The sequence below is a fragment of the Nothoprocta perdicaria genome, unplaced genomic scaffold (assembly GCF_003342845.1).
Source record: "Nothoprocta perdicaria isolate Ctin4 unplaced genomic scaffold, notPer1 scaffold_95, whole genome shotgun sequence".
NCBI lineage: Eukaryota > Metazoa > Chordata > Aves > Tinamiformes > Tinamidae > Nothoprocta > Nothoprocta perdicaria.
The window spans coordinates 1,625,359-1,646,525 of NW_020456254.1; the positions used below are offsets into that span (position 1 = coordinate 1,625,359).

The 21,167-nt window shown below is 42.0% G+C and overlaps 1 protein-coding gene across 1 annotated transcript in view; it reads right to left on the reverse strand.

Moving 5' to 3' along the window:
• The window catches only part of PTPRN2 (protein tyrosine phosphatase, receptor type N2), a 373,439-nt gene that overhangs the window by 51,967 nt on the left and 300,305 nt on the right, over positions 1-21,167 (reverse strand). Inside the window, exon 10 of the mRNA XM_026053004.1 lies at positions 2,116-2,263. Coding sequence (XP_025908789.1) covers positions 2,116-2,263 — 148 coding nt within the window. The remainder of the gene's footprint in view (positions 1-2,115; positions 2,264-21,167) is intronic.

Consider the following 21,167-nt stretch of genomic DNA (forward strand, 5'->3'; position numbering starts at 1 on the left):
TTGCTATGGCTTTAATCCCAAATGTAATTAAAAAAAAAAAAAAAAAAATAGTGGTCTAACTGGGCTCTTTTTCATCTAAATCTAATCTCAGAGTCTGTAATAACCACCACCTTACCAAAATTTAGTTGTTTAAAGTGTATGTCACACTTTACACACCATCAAAGTAGATTTCAGGTATAACTTGACAGCTGTTTACTAGTGGAGAATAAATTAGAGAAGGACAGGAAATCTTGTGCAATTCAAGTAAAAAAGAAATAATAATAAAAAAAGCTAAGAAGCTAAGAAATGGCTTTTTTACTCTTTTACTCTAAGAAATATTTTTACTTTTATGTAAGTCCTAAGGGATTTAAAATGTGCTCAGATATTTGTAATTAATGGCTCCGAGGAATCTCAGCCACGCCAGCTGTGTGCGAGCGAACGCGTGTGGCCTGGGCACAGCTCCCTACGCACCACGCAGGGAGCCAAGGGCAGGAGCTCGTGAGCTGGAATCAGCCCCACGGCACCGAGCCACAAAATCAGACACTCTCCCAGCCCTGCAAACAGTTTGGCCCTGCAGGGTGGCACCTCACCAGGCCTAACATCCCTGCTCCCGTGCAGGCTGAGGGGCTCTGCTCGTTGCATCGTGCGGACGCATTTGCTGCCTGGACGGGCTGCACCAGCCTGGGCAACGCCAGCCATCCCCAGCTGCCTCCAAGGCAGCGACCACCAACTACCTGCTTCAATTCAGCAGCAGCCACTTGGAAGCTTAAGATGTTCTGCCTTTAAGTCCGTTTTGACAAAAGCCCTTTAAGCAGGAAGATCAATCTGGATCAATAGATAGTATCAGGGAGCAATTATCACTTCCTATTTTGCAGGTAGACTTTTTTTAAAAATCAGGATATGAAGAAAAAAATGCAGAAATCTGGCACTCCTTTAACTTTGCTGGTTACTTTTTTGGAACTCTTCAACAAATCTGCTTACAAAACCCACTGAAGTCAACAAACTGTTGCTGTTTATCCCAGCAGACTTTTGCCCAGTACCACATTCATTCTGGAGAAGTGACATTGCCCAACTATCATCCTCTTCCCCAAAGCTTCAGAGGCTGCAAAGAGAAGCTCTATATTAACGAGAGCCAAACCCTACTGAAACAAATACGCAAGCACTGATGGGCTCAGTTAAAAGATCATGTAGTTCCAAACAGTCTTCACTCTAAATCTGGCTCTGACATTGACTTAATGTATTACCTGTCATTTCCCCATTTCTAAAAGAGGAATAGCACTTACTCATGGCTCTCATAGGGAAAATTAATGTTTGCAGGGCACTTTAAAAATTAAAATAGCTATATATTTTTGCCAAGCTACCCAGCTGGATTGTGGGCACACTGATTGGGAACATTTTTGTCGCTGTGGTCTGTGCATATATTCTCAGTTTCAGTTTTGCTTCACTGGTTGCTTAATAAAATGTGTGGCCCATACCAATGTAATCTATGCAATACATATATTTGCATAGGGAAAATATGCTGCTTTATTTCAGGCTCACAAAGGTGGCTGCTTACTGAAAAGAACAGATTCTAGGAATATAAATATTAGCTGCATTCTTCTCTTTCATCCAAAGCCTAGCCGAGAGAGAGGCCAGTCTGCAAGCTTATCCACGGAAGCCTAAAGGGGCTCATTCAGTACAGCTGAGTGGCTGATAAACACATCGTCTAGCTCTGATTATAGACTGCTGACATTACTGCTGGATGGACGTGGTATCAACTTGGCTAAGCCCAAGCCAAACTTTCTTCTGCTGAATGGCTGCAGATGCCGCCCTTGTAGAGAAACCCTGTTCCAGCGCTGAAAGGCGCCCTGGCTACTGAATTCCGTAGCCAGTGCAGCTGCAGCAGCAGCAGCGCTCTGCCACACTGCTATGCACAACACTGCTAATTCACAACACCCATGCAACTTATAAGGAGATAAAATTGTGTCCGATATGACAACAGGACATGCAGCCAAACAGTATTTATAGATACGACTTTTTAATGCACACATATACTGTTCTGTATGGCCTGCCAACTGCAGCTAAGTACGGAGCAAAGGATACTGGGGAAAGTGGCACAAACATAAAAAATAATCACCCAAATTAAAGGGTACATACATGGTACTACAGCCTGCGAGCGATTCTTCTGGGTATTTTCCTCCCGCTGTGCAACGACGGTGGCATTCGGTTCAGCCTGATAAGCACATAGGGCTTCCCACTCTTTCTCCAGACGATTCTTGTTTTTCAGATGATCTTCCATGTAAGACTGGAATTAAAAGAATATCGTATTAAGCACTGACCTATCCAGCCTCAAAGCTAAGCTGAAAGGATATGCAGCAGGATAGAAAGCAGAGACAGGAAGAACTAGTATGTAATTTAGGACTTCTATAAATAAGTGCTTGCTCAGAACTTGTTTCCACCTTTCCAAACTGTCAAAAATTCAGATACTTCAACCTAAAGAAAGGGAAGAATGAAAATCAGAGCATGGGTCTCTAAGCCTTATCACCAATCTTATTGTTAAATGATTGATTTAAGAGAATTTATTTCTAACTGTAACATGTAAAAGTGCTAGCTTTACTGAGAAGAAATGCTTGAAACCCCAGGCCACAGAGCTTCAGGAACAGGCTATTTCTTTTTCGGAAGCACAATGTCTTTTTCATCAGGTGATGAAAAGAAGCAAAAGTCCATCGGCAAGAATCTGAATCATCTTCAGTACAGCTAAGTGAAGTAAAAACTTGCTAAGTGATACAAAAAAACACCACTGAAATACAAAACCAAAATGAAAAACAACAGGTTTTCTTCTATTACTTGGGAAAATAATGGGGTGAGGGAAAAGATTTCCCTAAAGGATTTCGGGACTAGCTGTCCACGCTCTTTTGGAAATGGGGAAAGGGCAAGTTCTGTCACCCTATCTGTCTTCTTCTCCACCTGAGCACAGTGGAGACAGGGAGAGTGAGGGAGGCCGAGGAGCTCAGAACCACGTTCATTTTCAGCCATCCATAGGGTGGTTCAGAGCAGTGGAGGGGCTGCCAGGTTCCAGGGGGCCAACTACAGCTTCTCCTTCCCCCTCCCTTTACAGTGAGTGGTTATCACAGCTGACTGAAGCTTGCAATGAGTCCCGCCATATGGATTTTTCAGATTAGGAGAAATTTCTCTGCTAGTGCATGTTTCTCGGTGTGGCAGTCATGTCTTTGGGGTGCAGGGCAGGAAGGGGAAAGGTGCCAAATTGCTTCTGGACACCTCGCCAGCCTTGCCTGTTGTTCCTTTTGGCCTGCATGACCTGTCTGACCAGGCTCGCTCTCGGCTGGCAGAGGACTTCTAAAATTAAAAGTTCTCACTGCTCTGAGTTAAGATGAAGTGTCACAGTTCTATTACTAGGTCATTAAGAACTCATGGACTGGCACAGAGAGAGCCTGAACTGAGAAGATGGTGTTAATTAGTTAATTTAATCGTCGGTCCCAGAGATGATGGACTATCAGAGCATATTGGTGCAGATCTTAAGTTTCTGCAGCCCTCACAAGGCTGGGGATTCAGGACAGCACTGGGAAGACATTTGGTTCCAAAGGTGCCAGAAGTGAAACAACCCCCTACTCCATCACCCACGGCCCTGAAAATTGTAACAAGAGTGGGAGGGGAAGGCAGCGGAATGGAGGGAGCATGGGGGAGAACAGAAATCCTTCCCCTAATTTTAACACTTAAACTCCACAAATTATCAGCTGGTACTTAGGTCTGTTTGTATAAAAAAACTATTTTTCAGAAGGTGTCCTTTCCTACTAGACTGAGGAAGAGAATAACCTCACATTATACACACGAGAGTATTTGTAACATAAGCGGCATACTACCCTGCCACGGTAGGTTGAAGCTAACATCCTTAACCAGATTTAAAAAGGATAAACCAGTTAGGGGACAAGCTCAGGCTCTGGAAGGACACAGAGAGCAGGGCTGCAGAGCCAGGGGTCTTAGGCCCAAGCACCAAAGCTGCTTTTAGCTACAGCTCCACAGCCAAAGCTGCTCCTTTAGAAATGCTGCCGGGTACGGCTGCTATTCTAGCAATTCATGCCTAGAAAATAATGCCTGGAGAGGATTCCCGGAAAAGTATAAAAGGCATTTTAATTTCTTAGAAAACCTTTTACATAGACAATCTTTATTACAATGAATTCTTCCTCCCAAACATATTTCACAGAAAAACAGCTCTCGTGCCCCACCAGCGGGTTTCTCAGAGGGTGTCAAGGGCTCTAAGCTGCCTTGGGCCGCGGAAGCGCCGCTCAAGCTGTCGCCTCATCCCGCTTCCCGCCGCAGGAGCGACGCGGGCTGCTCTCCTCCCCTGCCGACTGAAGACTTCCTTGGTGACTGCGCCATCGCTTGGGTTCCAGAACGAAGGGAAAGCTTTGGGCAGAGCCTGGCCGTGGCTCATGGGGACCTGGGGCGGCTGCAGGGCTGGCCCGGCCCTGCTGTGGGCCGGGGAGCTGAAGCGCCCTCAGCAACATCATGGATGATCAGGTGAGCAGCCCCCTCCTTCCTCCGAGCACATCTGCGCTTGGGCATGTATGTTGAACACAGTCAGAAAGAGGTAATTATTGCTCCTAAGTAGAGAGCAGTTGGAGTATACAGGCTTTTTTTAAAAAAAAAGGAAAAGGGAGAAAAGCTGTAATCTTGCCAAGCTACTGAACCAAGATGGTCGGCTTTGCAAAAGCTGTTCAGCGTGTGACAGCCAGAGATCAGGCAGCCAAGGACCAACCCGCAGCACCTTCCCGTTTGAAGCCACCCTTACACAACCTGATTCATTTTGGCCTCCCATCACCGACGTCCCACAGACTTCAGGGACATCCTTGCAGATATATGGGGCTGCTTGCACTGGATCTCTCCTTGTCACCGTGAGGTCTGTGACACTGTACGAAGAGGTCCCTGAACACCTGATCCCTAAAGCTGGGCTCAACGTAGTAAGGAGCTTCCTGGCTGGCTCCCGCTTGTCTGTTCGATGATCTCAAGCACTCAATCTTAGAAGTAAAAATCAGAATTTTTCAAAAATTGCTGTGTGCGATTGTAGATAAGGTGTTCTGACTGCATATAATTTTTAAAAAATCTAAAAAACTCATCTCTCCTTACAGATAAGAAAGGAAATCTCTAACCTTCATCATCCTTTTTCATGGACTATTTGAGTGTTAGTACCAATAAACGTACAAATGAAAATAAAGTAAATTTTACTTTTGACAGGCAACCACTTTTCGTACAGTGTCAACACATAAGGCACATAGATCAGATCCAGAGGCCATTTCCTAAGAGAAACTGAGGAGGCATTTGGCTCTTTGAATGGATCTGTTCAGCATGGACATCTGCTGTCCACACACGTCTAAGCCTCTACTGATAGAAAAGCTTCCTTAAAAACTTTCTGAAGTCAGTTAAGCAGCCTTTGACTTCCAGTACTTTGGAGTCCCTACTCCCATCCCCATTTTGCTAGCCAGGAGCTTAGTGATTTTGAAATATTCTCTTGGGATAGCATTAAACTGTGTGAAGTTTCTGATATTTGAGAGATTGCACATCGACTGCAACACACTCTTTAATTGGGAGGTTTCCAAGAGTCATTCTGCTGCATTTGCCTGGTAGAAAACAAATTCATTACCAGCATGTCAAACACACATGAGCTTCAGCGTCCCACAGCAGCAGGCCAAATAACTAGAGGTTGTCACCAGTAACACTGCAGTGCTCCTCCAACCTGCTGCAGAAGACAGAGGTCTGGTCTCACCACAGTGTCCACAGCTAGATCTGCCCTGAGCACGTGCCACCACTTGGACAAACACTGCGCCCGAGGCCGGATCTCCCTGAGAACCTCCGCTCCCATGAAATCCTCCTTTTCCTTCAGCAATACCTCGCGTACAAGAACAGCAGGTCGCCCAGTTCACAGACGAGACAGTCTTGCTGCCAAATGTTTTAAGGGGAAAAGGAGCATGCAAAGCTCCCCCTCTCCTTATCAGTGTATGTAGAAAAGGGAATGTGTTTTAAAATCTCTTTTCTCAGTAAAGTTTCATACCATGAGGTATGGCAGTTCTGTGGGAAAAGGGGAGCTTTCAGTCAGAGCATGAGAAACTGGCTCAGGGACCAAGAATCTCTGGGCAAGAAAAGTGGCACCGATAGCAAATGTAAAGGCAGATTCCGCATGGATTTGGTGAAGATCTATGAGAGCTCAGCCAATGTTGCACTGTGATGAAGAAAACCACTCCTTGGTTTTCTTTATTCGAGGAGCTGCATCCAGTATGCGTAAATTAAAGTTGACAAACATCAAAATTAAATTTTAATTGTCTGGGCAATCTCCCAATACCTTCTTCAAGACTACTACGAATTGCATCTGCCAAGGTATTTGTTTCAAAAATGCCTGTTTTATTAGCTGATGGTCAGCTATTGCAAAAAGCAATTATTTCAATTACTTTTGACAACACACCCCCACTACAGTGCCCGAGTGGACACTCTCTGTGGCTGCGGATGTCGCTTTCAATGAAAAGCCGGGCAACGCTCACATTGACAGACCTCGACAGGTTTAATCTAATCTCAAACGTCAGCTTAAGAAGTGGATGGGACATGATCCTAATCCTTGTGAGCAGCGACCACTCAAATCTCCCCCCTGCGCCTAACAACGTGAGGGCTGCTGCTTTCCAGCAGCTGCTGCTGCTTCCCGAGGTGCAGCGAGGAAACTCCAACAGCAACATGATGAGCAGAGGCTGCTGATGCTGCTGTGGTCACGGGTGGAATATGGGCGAGCATGGAATTGTTGTCACCTAATTTTACGTTTCTCCAACAAAGAAAATTAGATCTAGCTCACCAGCTCCCACTGCCCCCTACATTTCATGGTCTTCATACTCAATTTTTGCTCCTTTTGCAGTATTTGCCCTGATATATACATATATATACACACATATATGCACATATATATCAATTACAGCTGTGTGCTAAACAGTAGAAGACTGTTCTTAAAATGATTCCTTTGTTTTATTATTATTGAAGGTTGGACTAGATGATCTCTAGAGGTCCCTTCCAACCTTGAATATTCTGTGCTTCTGTGATTATTCTCTCCAGCTGACTTGGAGATCTACCTAGAAAACTTGGCTAGGTTTTTAGGTGCCCCATATCTAAAGAGGAGGCTAAATCACATCTTGCTCAGATTACTATCACACAGCTCTCTGTGACAAACCACTTACAAACTCAATTTCTTACAGCTTTTATTCTTTGTGTTCAGGTAAAGCTCTTTATTCTCTCAAATGACTTAATTCTTGTCAAATTCCTGCTGGTAAGTTTATTCATTGCCAACTAGCCAAATTCCTCTTTAAGTTTTCTTTCACAAATTGATCTCTGGTTTTCCCGATAATTTTTGTTGTTCATTTCTGCCCCAGATTTTAGCTATTCCTTGGGATTCCTTCTGTTCAGATCTGTACATTGTATTCCTGGCAACACCCACATGTTTTAAATGAAGAATATCAGTCATTATCTGAACCCAAAAAGATGACTTTTGCATAGGGAAGCAAATACCACTTTTCTCTTGCAAAATTAATTTACTATCCGTCATCCTCAATCCATTTCCTTGAGCCCTACTCTGCTTGCACAGAATATTGCTCCTCAATAAATAAACAATAATAATAAAAAAACTCTCTTGAATAGGTTTCACAGTCTTCACTGTGTCACTGTGTGGGTCCCCGAGTTAATACTTTCATTCAAACTACAGACTATTCTTCTTGTGACTCTTTTCTTTTAAGTTGATTTTAAGTCTAAAGTCTTAAGTTTAGAGCACACATTTTAAGTCTGAGGTTTTCAACCTTTTGGATTACTCCTTCTGTGTAGCACCTCCCAGGGTGAAACCACTTGCAAAAGTCTCTGGCACTTCCAGCTACTTCCAATTCCTTAATTAAAAATTAAATACAGCTGCATCTAACATCAAATCCTGTACCATGCAGCCATATACAGCTTTTGATTGTTGTGCTTTGTATACCACCCTTTTAGCCACATTTCAACCGACTTAATTGTCTTCTAAAAATTGACATTAATTTTTCAATTAACTCATCCTAATTCATTTCAAAGCTTTACGAAAACTTGGATATGTTGCTTCTGATGTTTTCACTTCTTCTGTGGTTTTTGTAATTTTAGTTAAATAAAAGCAATCAAGTTTGTGCAGGCAAGATTTATTCTTTATAAAATGATGCACATTCCTGCTCGGGGAGCAGTTATCCAACAGAACGGACGGAGGAGATTAGCAACCACACAAAGGGAAGATTCCAGTCCTCTCTCTCCTCTTGAATGAGATGCTCACCCTTATCTCTGTTTTAGGCCTTTGAAAATCTCTCCTTAGATAATCAGCAATTTCATTTTAATATGTGTTCCATTATTTTCTAGGGCCAGAGTCTGGACTCATGGAATAGTATTAGCAAGGATCACTTCTCTTCTCTTGCTTTGCTTCTCCTCCCTCTCTTTCTAAACATCACAACTACTTTATTCTTCCATTTTGCTGCATCAACACTGGTCCAGCACTATCCAAATAAAGCTTCCTGAGGGAATAAGTGTCACTATGAGAATCCTGCAAGTTTCATACTCAGACCACACAGATGCACCTTTTCATTTTCTTACATATTCTAATGCAGTTTCACTGTGGAGCTAACATTATTTGGGGCTTCCACCCTAAGCAGCCACTGCATTCACTGCTGTGAACTCACCACCTGTGTCCGCATAAGGAAGCCACTCAGTGGTGCTCCATGTAGAGTAACATGTGGGAGCAGGGCCTAATTGTGTCCACAGTTTTCCTATTTTTCTTACCTAGGAAAACAGACTTGAAATAAAGGTCATCCGAACAACTAATACATTAAAAAAACTCTAGTTTCTTCCAATAATTGTAATTCTGTGAAGGCACCACAGATGTTCATGATATTCTGCCCTGCCAAAGGGCAAACACTCCGAGTCCAGGGTAGTCACCAAGACCAGCTTTGTGACAGAGATTTCACTCTGCACATGTTGTTAAAAGCATTAGCTCTACTTATACCAAGGCAAATAATCACAGAATCACAGAATATTTAATGTTGGAAGGGACCTCTAGAGACCATCTAGTCCAACCTTCCTGCTCAAGCAGGCACACCTACAGCATGTGGCACAGGGTGGCATCCAGGCGGGTTTTGAAGACCTCCAGAGTAGGAGACTCCACAACCTCCCTGGGCAGCCTGTKCCACTGCTCTGTCACCCTAACAGTAAAGAAGTTGCTCCTCACCTGGAGACGGAACTTCYTGTGCTCCAGCTTGTGGCCATTACCCCTCGTCCTATCCTATCGCTGGCCACCAGTGAGAACAGCCTGTCCCCTTCCTCCCTGCATTCTCCCTTCCTGAACTTATACATATTAATCATATCCCCTCTGAGCCTTTTCTTCCCCAGAGAAAACAGGCCCAGCTCACTCAGCCTCTCTTCATACGAGAGATGTTCCATTCCCTTAATCATCCTGGTTGCTCTTCTCTGGACCCTCTCGAGAAGCTCCACGTCCCTCTTATACTGGGGAGCCCAGAACTGCACACAGTACTCCAGGTGCGGCCTCACCAGAGCTGAGTAGAGGGGCACATAATACACATTTACACAATGTTAACTACAGGGAAGTGTGACTTTCATGGGCTTGTTATGCCTAGCTGCAGAAAAATCTATTAAATAAAACCAAAATTCTGCTGTGGCAACTCATTTTCTGTATCTCTCAGAACTTTCTCCTGAAGGAAATCTCAGTAACTTAACATCTAACTATAAAGTCTCACAGACTTTTCTACCTGAGGGACCATTCTGCACCCGCTCCTGACGCGGCTGGAGCAGGATTTCTTCATCCCATTAGTCACTCATTTCATGCTGGATGCTCCTTTTTCTTTCTTTGTCTTGCCCCGCGTTATCCTGTATCTCTTGATCTTATCAGAGAGAACTGTCTGAAGCAATCCCAAAGGAATCCTCAGTATCTGATTAGCACAATGAAAAGGGCAGGTTTTAAAGCCTTTGCAAATAAGGACGGAAAAGTACTGTAAAGCTTTACTGGAGCTGGCATAAAATACTGCTAATATCATACATAATAAGGTAGATTACAACGGAAAAAAAATGGAAGGAAGTGAAGAAGCAAGTAGTGAATCTGGCTGCAAATAATTTCACTGTATGTTTCAAAATGGTTGCATTATTAGGAAATAAAGCCTAACTTCCGTGGTGATGCCACACAACAAGAAAGGATTTCTTTTCAGAGTTTCAATTCTACATTTTTAGGTGTAAAGCTGATTGTCAGTGACAAAGCAGGTATGCAGAGAGCACAATCCTGCCTCAAGCCATCTAAAATAATTTACAAGGATTGCCCTTGAGTTTCTAGTGAAATATCAAAGCAGTTCATGGCAGTGGTCGCCAAAGGAGACTCCAGTGCAACCTGCACAAGAATGCCAGCATTCACAAGGACATTAATGACAACCTGTGTTCTGCCTACCTAAATTAATACACCCTGGATGGAGAGTGCAGCACTGCCTCCTGCTCTGCTACCGCTCCGATAATGCAGGTTTGTAACTTGTAAAAGGATTACTGCAATCCAATCAGCAGGTGCTGGGATCAGTGCGTGTCACACAAACACTTGCTAATCCCTTTTCTTACAGCTCCCAGCTGCCAAAGGTGCTCAGGGAGATCCCAGGGAAAGGGCTGGGTACGACCTGGCGGGGACCGAGCCGGCGTTCGGCTCTGCTGCAGCCCCCGGAGGAGGATGCAGCTTGTGCCGTTAGCGCCGGGAGCAGGGACGTGTTTGAAGAAAAGGCAGCTACGGAATTAAATATTTTTTTTTAAAACGGAATGCTTAATTATGAAATATTTACTCTACCTGGCAGTCTCGAAATAGAGCAGAAGGAAAGGAAATTCACTCTACAAAGAATCCATTCTCAAGCATTACCAGCCACTTAATGGTGTCTTCTAGGTCTTAAAATACAACCGCCCCCATCCCCTCCTCCTCACCCCCTTTCCTGAAAACTCAATTATGCCTCTGAAGCTTCATCACTGCAATTACTCGGCTTTAAATAAACCTCACCAAAAAGGAGACGATTACCATAAAAGGAACATCATTTTGCTCCCTTATGGGCTCCTTTTTCCTGCAGCTCCTTCGTTGCAAGGGTCTGGAAGCAGTTCGGCAGGGGAGGCCAGGATGATGGCCAAGCCACAGATGGGAAAAGGAAAGGGCAGAAACATGGAAGTGAATTCCCCAGTGCCACAGAATCCACTCCCAGCACAGTTAGTTAGCAGAGAAATCCAGAGCTCGCAATCATCCTGACCACTGTGGGTTTTTTCCCCCTTTTCCCACGATTACAGCTATAAAAAAAGACTAAAAGTCAAGCAACCATTATGAATATGTAACGTGATAGCATTTTGGCATGGGAATTTGGAATTAGAATAGACTTTTTTTGTTTGTGAGGGCTGTTTTCTGATTTACAGTACAGATAAGTGGCTGATGAGTACAGGAAATCAAGTGTACATTAGAGTTTGTTTCTGAGATATCTAAATAATAAAGATGTGAAAGAGAAATTAGTCAAAATAATTTCCAGTCTTTCTATATTTATTATAGTAGATTTCACAATAAGGAGCAATAACTAATAGCCTTTTACTAAAGAAGAATTTTAGTTTCAAAAATTGAGGAGCTAGACCTCTTAGTCAAACACTGCTATTTCACAGCACACGACATGTTGTGACAGTGATGTGCATTATTTAATAACAACATCAACCAAAACCTTTATATTCGGAACAACTCTGCGCTGTAGGAACTGACACTAAGGATGGATGATGTTAAATTCTTCAACTGTGTCACTTTGGGAAGGGCTTTTGGTCGCTTTGTCAAAAGGCAAATTCACAGACTGCACAAATGAATCAAAACGAGCAGATTTCACTGCTCAAAAATACAAATCAAATAAATCCTTCAAGTCTACATGATAATTATTGATATTCCATTCTCATAGATATTGCAATTTTCTTCTTACATGTTAAATCTTTTGTTCAGACAATCCATTCTTCTCATTTATTTTTTTTCTATAAAACAGTTTGAACCTCATAACATAATCCAAGACATTCATTTATATGCCTGCTCATGAAGTTGTCCGTTTGAGATGAAAACTTTAAAAATATACGACTACACACTAATTACCAAACTGAAACCCAAAACCTAATTTCCTTCCTTCTCCCTCTCCTCACTAACACAATAAAGCATTTAAATTTGGGTTCCTGGTTGGATACCCTATTAGCAAGTTTAGATTTTAATGAACTAAATTCAGCATTTCTTTTTAGAGGACTGGTACCGTCATCTTCATCTACTATATAGCAAAACTACCGAGAGATAAATACAGAGTTCTGAAAATGTCATGTTCCAAAATAATCCTCTGTTCAAGCGTGGTTATGTTCCATGGAGGTAATGAGACCAGGGAACGCAGGCAGCCATGACCGAGCTCAACAAAGTGATAAGACCCATGATGTCATTTATAGATAACGGGCCAAATTATGCCCCTGCTAGAAAGTGGCCATCTCAAGCATGGGGAAAAAAACCCCATCGCTTCTAAAGATACAACAATCCTGATAGAGCATACAAATAAGCACATACATAGCAGAATAAAAGCAGACTTTTTTTTTTTACAGGAGCAAATCATGACTCATAAAAATTCAAAATTCTGAAAATTCTTTTCCTAAATGCTTCTAAGCTTTTTTTTTTTCACATTATCAAAATGAGTAATGACAGTTTTTGTACATACATATGCACTTAGGTGTGTGTGAAAATTGAGAATCTGTGACATGAAGTCTTGCCATCTACCCTACAAGCACAGCCTATCTGCACAGCACACACAAATTCAAGTGAACATATGGTCACCTGTTGAGAAAAAGCAGAGAAGGAACAGACTGGAAAATCAGCCAGTTCCCTAGAAAACTCGCATTAGAGCCATAGCTGCAAGGCGTCACACTCTGCAAACATCATCAGTGGTCAAATCCTAGCAGTCAAGATAAAGGTTGGAAAGATGTCACAGGTCTAGGAAGATCCAGGGTAAACCAATGTTTTGCACATTGCCTTCTTCTGTCTTACGAACTGACGTCTCAGTCATTCCCTGGCCAGTGACTAAGACTCTCCTCTTGTGGCATTATGGAAAGCTCTTAAATGCAGAAAAACAATCCAACTAGGTCAACTGAGAAGACAGTAAGTGACTGGAAAGCTCCCTTTCCACAGAAGTACTTGTAGGTCTTCGTGGAAATGACTGTGTGGGAAGACACTCTCAGCTTCCATGCTCTCTCTTCCATGTCTTGTCCCAGCAGCTGCAGGACCAACATGTAGTAGGGAAGGGAACTATGCTGGGCATGAGAAAGATGTTGCCGGCATCAACTCTGCTTCCAAACTTACAGAGAACATCCCATTTTGCTTAGGTTTTATCTACGTTCCAAGGGATTTTCAATAGGGTGGCCTAGTTCTGCAGTTTTTACAGTGTATATCATGAAAGCATCCAAAAGGGAATGTGAACGGATAAACCAGGGCAAAAATATTACCCTTCTTCACGGTCCCTTGTATATTAAACCCAATGTGATTAGTTGTAAGAGCAGAGCACTGGGACACAGGAGAATGGGGTCCACTCCGGGCTCTGTCTCTGACCTTCAAGTTATGCTTGGTCAAGACATTTCCTCACCTATGTCTGAGCTTCCTGGACTGAAAAACAGGATAATGGTACTGACCTTTAGAAAAACTTTTGAATTTTTGATCAAAACGCTATGTAAGAGCTGGTTTATTACTATTTTTGTTACTCCAGTTAGTTGAAAGACTCCCTGTGACTTTAATCAAAAAGTCCTGCATTAAGTCCTAGGATCCTACGTGGAGGACCAAGTTTCCCCAAATTCAATTGTTAGGAAACACACACAAGTCGAGGGCCTCTACTCTCCTGTACACTACTGGAAGTTTTAATGATAAAAAAACAATTTCTAGACTACCCGAAAACATAATGGATTAGGTTTTGTTTGGGACAGCACAACCCAGACTGGCTCAGGGGCTGCTGAGCTCTCTGCACCTGGGTTGTGAAATACTATCAAGCAGTGAGATGTGTAAGGCTTGCAGTCAGACTGGTCTGGAGCAAGCAGAGATACCAGCGTGGGAAAGGAGGCCATGAGCAAACGGAACAAGGTACTTCTCTCACACAGGCATCCTGCATTCCCACATGAATTCCCAATGGAGCTACACCAGCCAACCCACTCATACCGTGACTTTCATTTGCTACTATGGACCACCTGGTTTATTATGATTTATATATGTTAAGAAGAACGCTGGATGTCCTTAACCTAAAATGTAATTATAAGGTATATGAAACGTGGTCATACAATGGAAGTGCTTTTGAGGTTCTGTTCCTGGGAGCTCTTTAATGACCGCCGTGCTTAAGTGAACGAATCTCTGATTCTGCCTGATGAAGGAAGCAAATTCACAGCTTACGGACTTGCTGCTACTGTATCACGGTGTGCACGACTGTCGCAAACGAACCTTTACAGGACTTGGCATATAAGGTTAATTCTGTAACCTTTAATTTTCTCGGGGAACCTAATGAAGTTGCTGCAAGTTCACCTATGGGTAAAGCTGATGGGAATCTCACGGCAGGTCAGGCTTTGTTGTGTTGATAGCAGCTTTACACAGAGCCGTCTACTCACACAAATCATGTCTAAACCAAGACATTTTAAAGGATCTCTGACTGTTTTGCTTATAAGGTTTAATTTGTCACTGGCAAAAGCATGTACTATCATCTCCTACATTAGTTTTCTTTTTGTAACGGGACACAGGCAAATTGATCATGTTCTTCAACATGTATCTCCTGTAGGCTGAGACCACTACAAATTACATTTTGTAAATTATTACTGCTTTGCTTTTCACCATTTATGTCATTACATATTTGCAATTTCCTCATCTTAAGCAATGAGAACAGCTTTGTCAGCTTCATTTGTACACTCCCGTAAGAGCTGAGAATTGCAAATACTGCAAGGAAGTGTTTTAAATTTTAAATGCTGACTAGTTTCCATTAAATTTGAAAAGCCACAAATGTTGTAAATCCACTCACGAATATTTACCTAAACACATATGAAGATATCATTCCTGTATATGATATATGTACACAAGCTTACATGTCTGTGTAAAGCACTCACCACTGAACACTTGGCTTAAGGTACATGACACTACTAGAAATACATGAAAACTGAAAATATATCATGATTTAGATGAGCAAGGCCCATCTAAACATGAAGTAATGGTGCTGCCAAACTTAATTACACACTTTTTTTATGCGTTGCATAAAAATATCAGTGAGATCTAGGGCCCAATTCGGCCTCAGCTCACACCTGCTAATCAGCAGCGTGCAGATCGAGCCCCAGGCACCATTTCTGCTCTCCGCCCCTGTGCTGCAGATTTTTCCCAGGGTTATCTCCGCTGGCATCTTCCCTTGGGTGAGATGGATAGGGCTCTGCCTCGCTGCTGCCCATTCCAGGAGGATGTGCACAGCCAGCAGCGCGGCAGCCGCTCACACACGAGCAGCCTCAGCTCCCATAAAATATTCATTCATTTAAAAAATATTTGCGCCCTGCTGTCAAACTTCGACAAATTCATACTGCGCTTCAGAAAATAGCTGTTTTAATGGTAAATGATGTTCTGGAAACCTCTTTCAGGCTAAACACTCTCGTCAAAATTATTTTAATAAGAAAGATTAACAATTTCAACATTAGCTGCTAATCCCCTTTCATTTGAAACTGTGCTGATAAAATTCTTTGCTTGTCATTCAAATAGTAAGTAATAATTATAGATTTGGGGCCTCCATCTCTTGCTTCATTAATAGTAAATTGCATGGAAGTCTGAAGCATAAAGTCAGCTTTGATACATCTCAAAATGCAATTTCCATAGCTTTCCTTAGCTATGTACAATTAATTACAGAGTTAATAAGGGGAATATGTTAATGAAAGGGAAATTATTCACTCAGACCACCTGGCCTTATCGAATTTCTTTAATGTTTCCTTCTTTCTGTGAATTTGCATGACAGCAAGAGCACAACTGATGGCATGCATTACCAGTGCTTTAGCATTTATATTTGCATCCAGCTAGACTCCACTTAAATAAGAGAAAAATGTAAGAACGAGTCATATAGTCATATAAGTGCCTGCTTATATGGGGATTTTTTCTTCATTATCTTTAAAATGCTGAATAAAAAAACCTCAAGATACCTTTATAACGATGGGATTCTCTTCAATGCTCAGAGAATAAACATAATGCACCTCAAAGAGGGACATTCTGTCACTTTTTGTTTGTTTACAGGAATGTGTTGCACGTGCAAATGTTTAATCAAATCAGTACAAGGAACATACTTCAATTCACCCCAGTGTGACAGCTACTGAAGCTTAGCTGCGATGTACATTACAGTTATTGTGGGTTATTGCAGCAAGCACAACCAGGTCAGAAGGAGCCAAGGCCTCCACATAATTCACCTTAAAAACAATGCTGCCCTGATATAGAGTCAGAGAACTATTTTTAAAGACCTGTCAAATCCAAAACCCACCAAATGTTCAACAGGCGTCAATGGATTTTCTGCTAACCGCACTAAGGACCTGGACGCCTGCCATGACTGTCACTCCAAGGAGAAGGGCCACAGACTAAGTCACGGTGCAGCAGCAGGTTATGCTTGACAGAGATGGGGCTTGGGAGCAATTTGTCACCCTCCCTTCCATTCACGGGTTGAGGAGGTGGTAGAGAAGCCAGAGGCAACTCTTCATCCTCCTCAAGCACAAGCAGGCTTGTTGGCCAAGTGGATCATCTGAATAAGCGTCAATGACTAGGGCATCAAGCTAGGACATCAAGCACGTGACTAGGACAAGAGGATAAGGAGATACAACAACAGGGATGGAATTAGGGTAAAAATTAGAATTAGGGTAAAAAAATGCTGCTCTGGTCTGGAACAAAACTATAGCTCAATTAAGGAGAGGAGCTCACAGCAAAAATACACACTGTAAGACAACATACTAAGGGGAATGGAATATTTAAGGGTAGGAGCCTTTTAATTTATCTGCTTTTGGCCTCAAAAGCAACTAGTCCTGATTTATAGGACAGCATACACTGTTACCTGTAAGCCTATTCTAAAGCTTCACAAATTATTTTTACTTTTATCTCCTTATTTTAAAATGTTGCATAGCTGCTCTGTGGTGCAAATGCAAAATCTGAGCTCCATCCCCAAAATATTTTAGCAAGTACTATGGAAATGGAGGTATCTGACTTGCAACACACTGCCAAGCTGAGGTCTTATCCCAGAAAGAGTTTCATGAAGCAAAGCAGAATTTTCTATGTTGCCCAGAAAATGAACATAAAGACTTCAGTGGATCAACACAGGCATCGAGGCCTCTCCATTGCCAGGACTGTATCACTGAGGGCACTTCCAAGAATTTTTTGCCAGCATAGACCACATCTAGAGAAAGACCTCTCCAAAACTGGACTCTTGCTGGGTATCTTAAACTGCAATTGGTGCAATCAGTGCAGTAACACAGTGCCAATATGTATAAGGTGCCTTTCTAAGTACCTAAGTTCTAAGTTCTAAGCTTCATCCTGAACTGCTGCATGTTCTCAAAAGCTCTGAATCTGCAGCCTCGTTTCTCAGATATTATTTGATCTCAGAGGTGCCCTGTGTCTTGCAGCCTGCATGAACCATTTCTTCATCCCACAACAAGTCAAAATTCAACTTCTTCCCATCTCTGAGCCAGGCTGACGAGCATCTCGGCTACCAGCTCAGAAATATGCTGGGAATTTCGTTATCATCTCAGGCCTCCTGCCCAAGAAGTCCCTCTGAACCATCTTCTTTCTAGTGCTCTTCACCTTCTAAAGAGCCATTTCCACCTGCTGGAGACCAAGTGTGATTATCAAGCCACATCTGCTACCAGGAGTTATTGACAGTTTAATATATGATGTTAGCATGTGTAATACAACAAATAAACACGAGAGCACTTCATTATATAGGATACAATTTGGAACTAAAAGAAATGGCCAGGAACCTCCTGGACAAGTGCTCCTCTCTGGCTTCTGCTACTAATTAGGCTTTCAGAAGCAGATGAGGACTCAATAAAACCCCTTGTTTTCAAAATAAAGTATCAAAAAGCAGATCTTGTTTTATTAGATGACCTCAGATTGTATCTTTTGCTGCTTGCTGCAACTGGTACTGACCTTGTCTTGACTTTACTTGGATTTTCACTAGAAATGGTGAAAAGCTGGGAGAAACAGGCACAAAGTTTCTGAGAATCACCCCATTTTATATCAATTTATTTCAGTCAGGGTAATTAGCCTTTCTAAATTATTTACTTTGTGCCCAGGTTTGGTACGTGTCTACTAATGCCACACTTTTGAACTTCATGTTCTAGAATATGAATGAAAATGTTTCTGCATAATTCTAGTAAAATCCATTTCTTATTATGGAACAGGAATATATCAGGTGGTCAAACTGTTCAATCAAAGCAGCTTGAATAAAATCAAAATAAGCACCTCTCAGTCAAGCAGCAGACCAAGATGTAGTCACCGAAAGTTGGCAGGTTATTTCTCATCATGAATGCATTTGGGGAAATCAACCAACAGCAAAGAATTTAAGGGAAAAAAACCAATCCTGAAATTATTTTCATACTATATTCAAGAGAATTTTTTTTTTTGTTTAATACTGACTTGTAATTGTTATTTCCTGAGGCCCATTCAGCGAGATTAATGGAGGAAAATGAAGCAACTGAACAGACCAAAAAAAAAAAAAAAAAAAAAAAGGAATAAAACTGGAGGAACCTGTGCATGAGTATTTTTTCCAAGTTTTATTGCAGAAATCTAGATCTCACAAGCATCCACTAATCAGAACTACAGTAACAACCAGTACAACTAACAGAGCAGTTTTTTGTGTTCAAAGAGACTTTCAGCACTTGCCAGACATTCTTTGTTCCTACATCTCAAGTCCTGGCTTTAAATAAATGGAGACAAACATCTCAAAATAATTCAAACATTTGGGGAGAAAAAAAAAAATGGAGAGATAAATGCCATTTTATCAGGTGCAAATCTTGCAGAGGCAACCAACTCTGCTTATCTCTAAAAATGTAACATCTCAGACAGGAAGAGAAGGAAAAAGATTTTCCCCACACAGAGTATTTGTGTCTTTTTTGGATATTAGCTACCTTGTCTGCTTCATTAAATTACTGTTCTCATGCAAGGTGCACAGCAGCCTTTATCCATTTGACTTCTTGAGTCTCAATGTTCTTGGTAAAACAGCCCTTAGGACCACAAGCTTCTTCTGACCTGTACTTTGTGGGACTGCTAGAACTTGTTATACCAGCACAGCTAAAAAATAAGCTGGGATTTAGATGCACTTAGCACATTTGTAAGGAATTTATGCTTTTAAGTAAACTTTGCTACTGACTTTTCTCCCTTGACATGTTAGAGAGGATTTCTTTTTCAGCTGTAAGCTTTTTAAAAGAGTTTTTATAGTTAAACAGTATTTATAATCTCTGAATTCATACAGCGCTAAAAAGAAAATTGTGGTGGTAGAAAGAAAGAATAGGGGGAAAAAAACCCCTAAATAATCAAACACATGGAAATTGTAACAAAGATTTCCCTATGCAGAAAGTCCTTTTGGTTTTGCAGGAATGTTGCCAAGGACAAGGAGATCAAGCAGGCTTACACTTTGTACATTGTGAAGCCCAAGATTTGAGTCTCCTGTTCATTTGCTCCCCCTGGTTCCTCCAGCAGTTACAAAACTTCCTAGTCCTTTCCAAAAAATATTGTAGGCACAGATTACCACAGGCTATTGTTATTATTTCCAGTACACACATTAGTTTCATACCCTCAGGGAGAAAACCACGCAGGCTCCCAGCTCAGCTAGAGAAAAGGATCTTCTTGAAATTCACGTTCTTTCTGAAATTCTAATTTATGCATAATGGTTAACATTTTGCATGTCTGTCTTCGCAGAGGAGAAAAAAAAAACCCAAAACACAGAAAATCAATTCTGCTTCTGCAAATCCCATCTCATATATGGTATTCAGATAACAGCCTCAACACGTTATCATCAAAAGCATACACTCCTTTCGCGCAGCCGAGTTCTTCATTTGAAAATTCATAAAAGATTATTATTATCTTAACCCAACAGGTACGGAAATGTATCAAGCAGAGGTGAAACCCAATCTAACTGACATGCTGACTCGAGCCTGAGCACCACATGAAGAGCTTTCTTCATCCAAGTTGCTCCCCTCATCAGTGGGAAGGGGTAGGCACCGCACCAGCCACCTAACAGAAATCCCATGTGTGCCTGATGATCAGGAGACCTTGGGAGCTGCCCACTTTCTTCACTGCCTAGAAAGGGAATTTAAGGACACACTCCAGAAATGCCACTTCATTAAGTGCCTAAAATGTGGGTGTAAATTAGGAGCCAAAGTCAGGAACACTGAGTCTCTCCTAGGCTCCTTCAAACCTCCCCAATTCTCTTGCTGACCTTTAATGGGAAGGGAGGCACTTAATTAGGACTTCTTTTGGCTCCTGAAATATAGGTGTACTTCTGTGAATAAAGTGGATAGGCATCTACGCTTGATTTCCTACTCTTTCCTTTGCTGTAGCCTTCAGAGACAACAACCATTTTCTTGCAAAATTAATGGTAACCAAAATCAGGGCACTTCTTTGTTGTTGTTGTTCACACTGAAACCGGCCACTCGGTGCCACAAATATGACTGCAGAAAACGTGCTCCTCCAATTACACTCTGCAAAGTGCTTGGGCTTTAGAAAGGCAGCATCATAAGGTGCCATATGGGCTGTCCTCCTGCTCTAAATGTGAGGAAAAACAATGTGAAAAAGGAAAAAAAAAGAACATGTATCTTGCTCTTGCCATCCTTCTGGGCCTCCTGAGTCCTCCCTTCTTTCAACTGCTAACAGTGAAACTACCTCATGCTGCTGTCAGCAGCACGGAGACATCTTTGCTGAAGAGCAAAGCAGCAGATAGGCAGGGGTTTTCTCTTTAAAGATAGATTTTTGAAAAAAAAATGCTTTTAGCTTATTCAACCACATTTGAGTCTAAGATTGCCTCACAGTCACTTGGTTTTGGATGAATCCCAGTTTCCTTCCAGTCTCCAATAACACAAAAGTTGGGGCGACTTCCCAAAGCACCAGCTCCCTT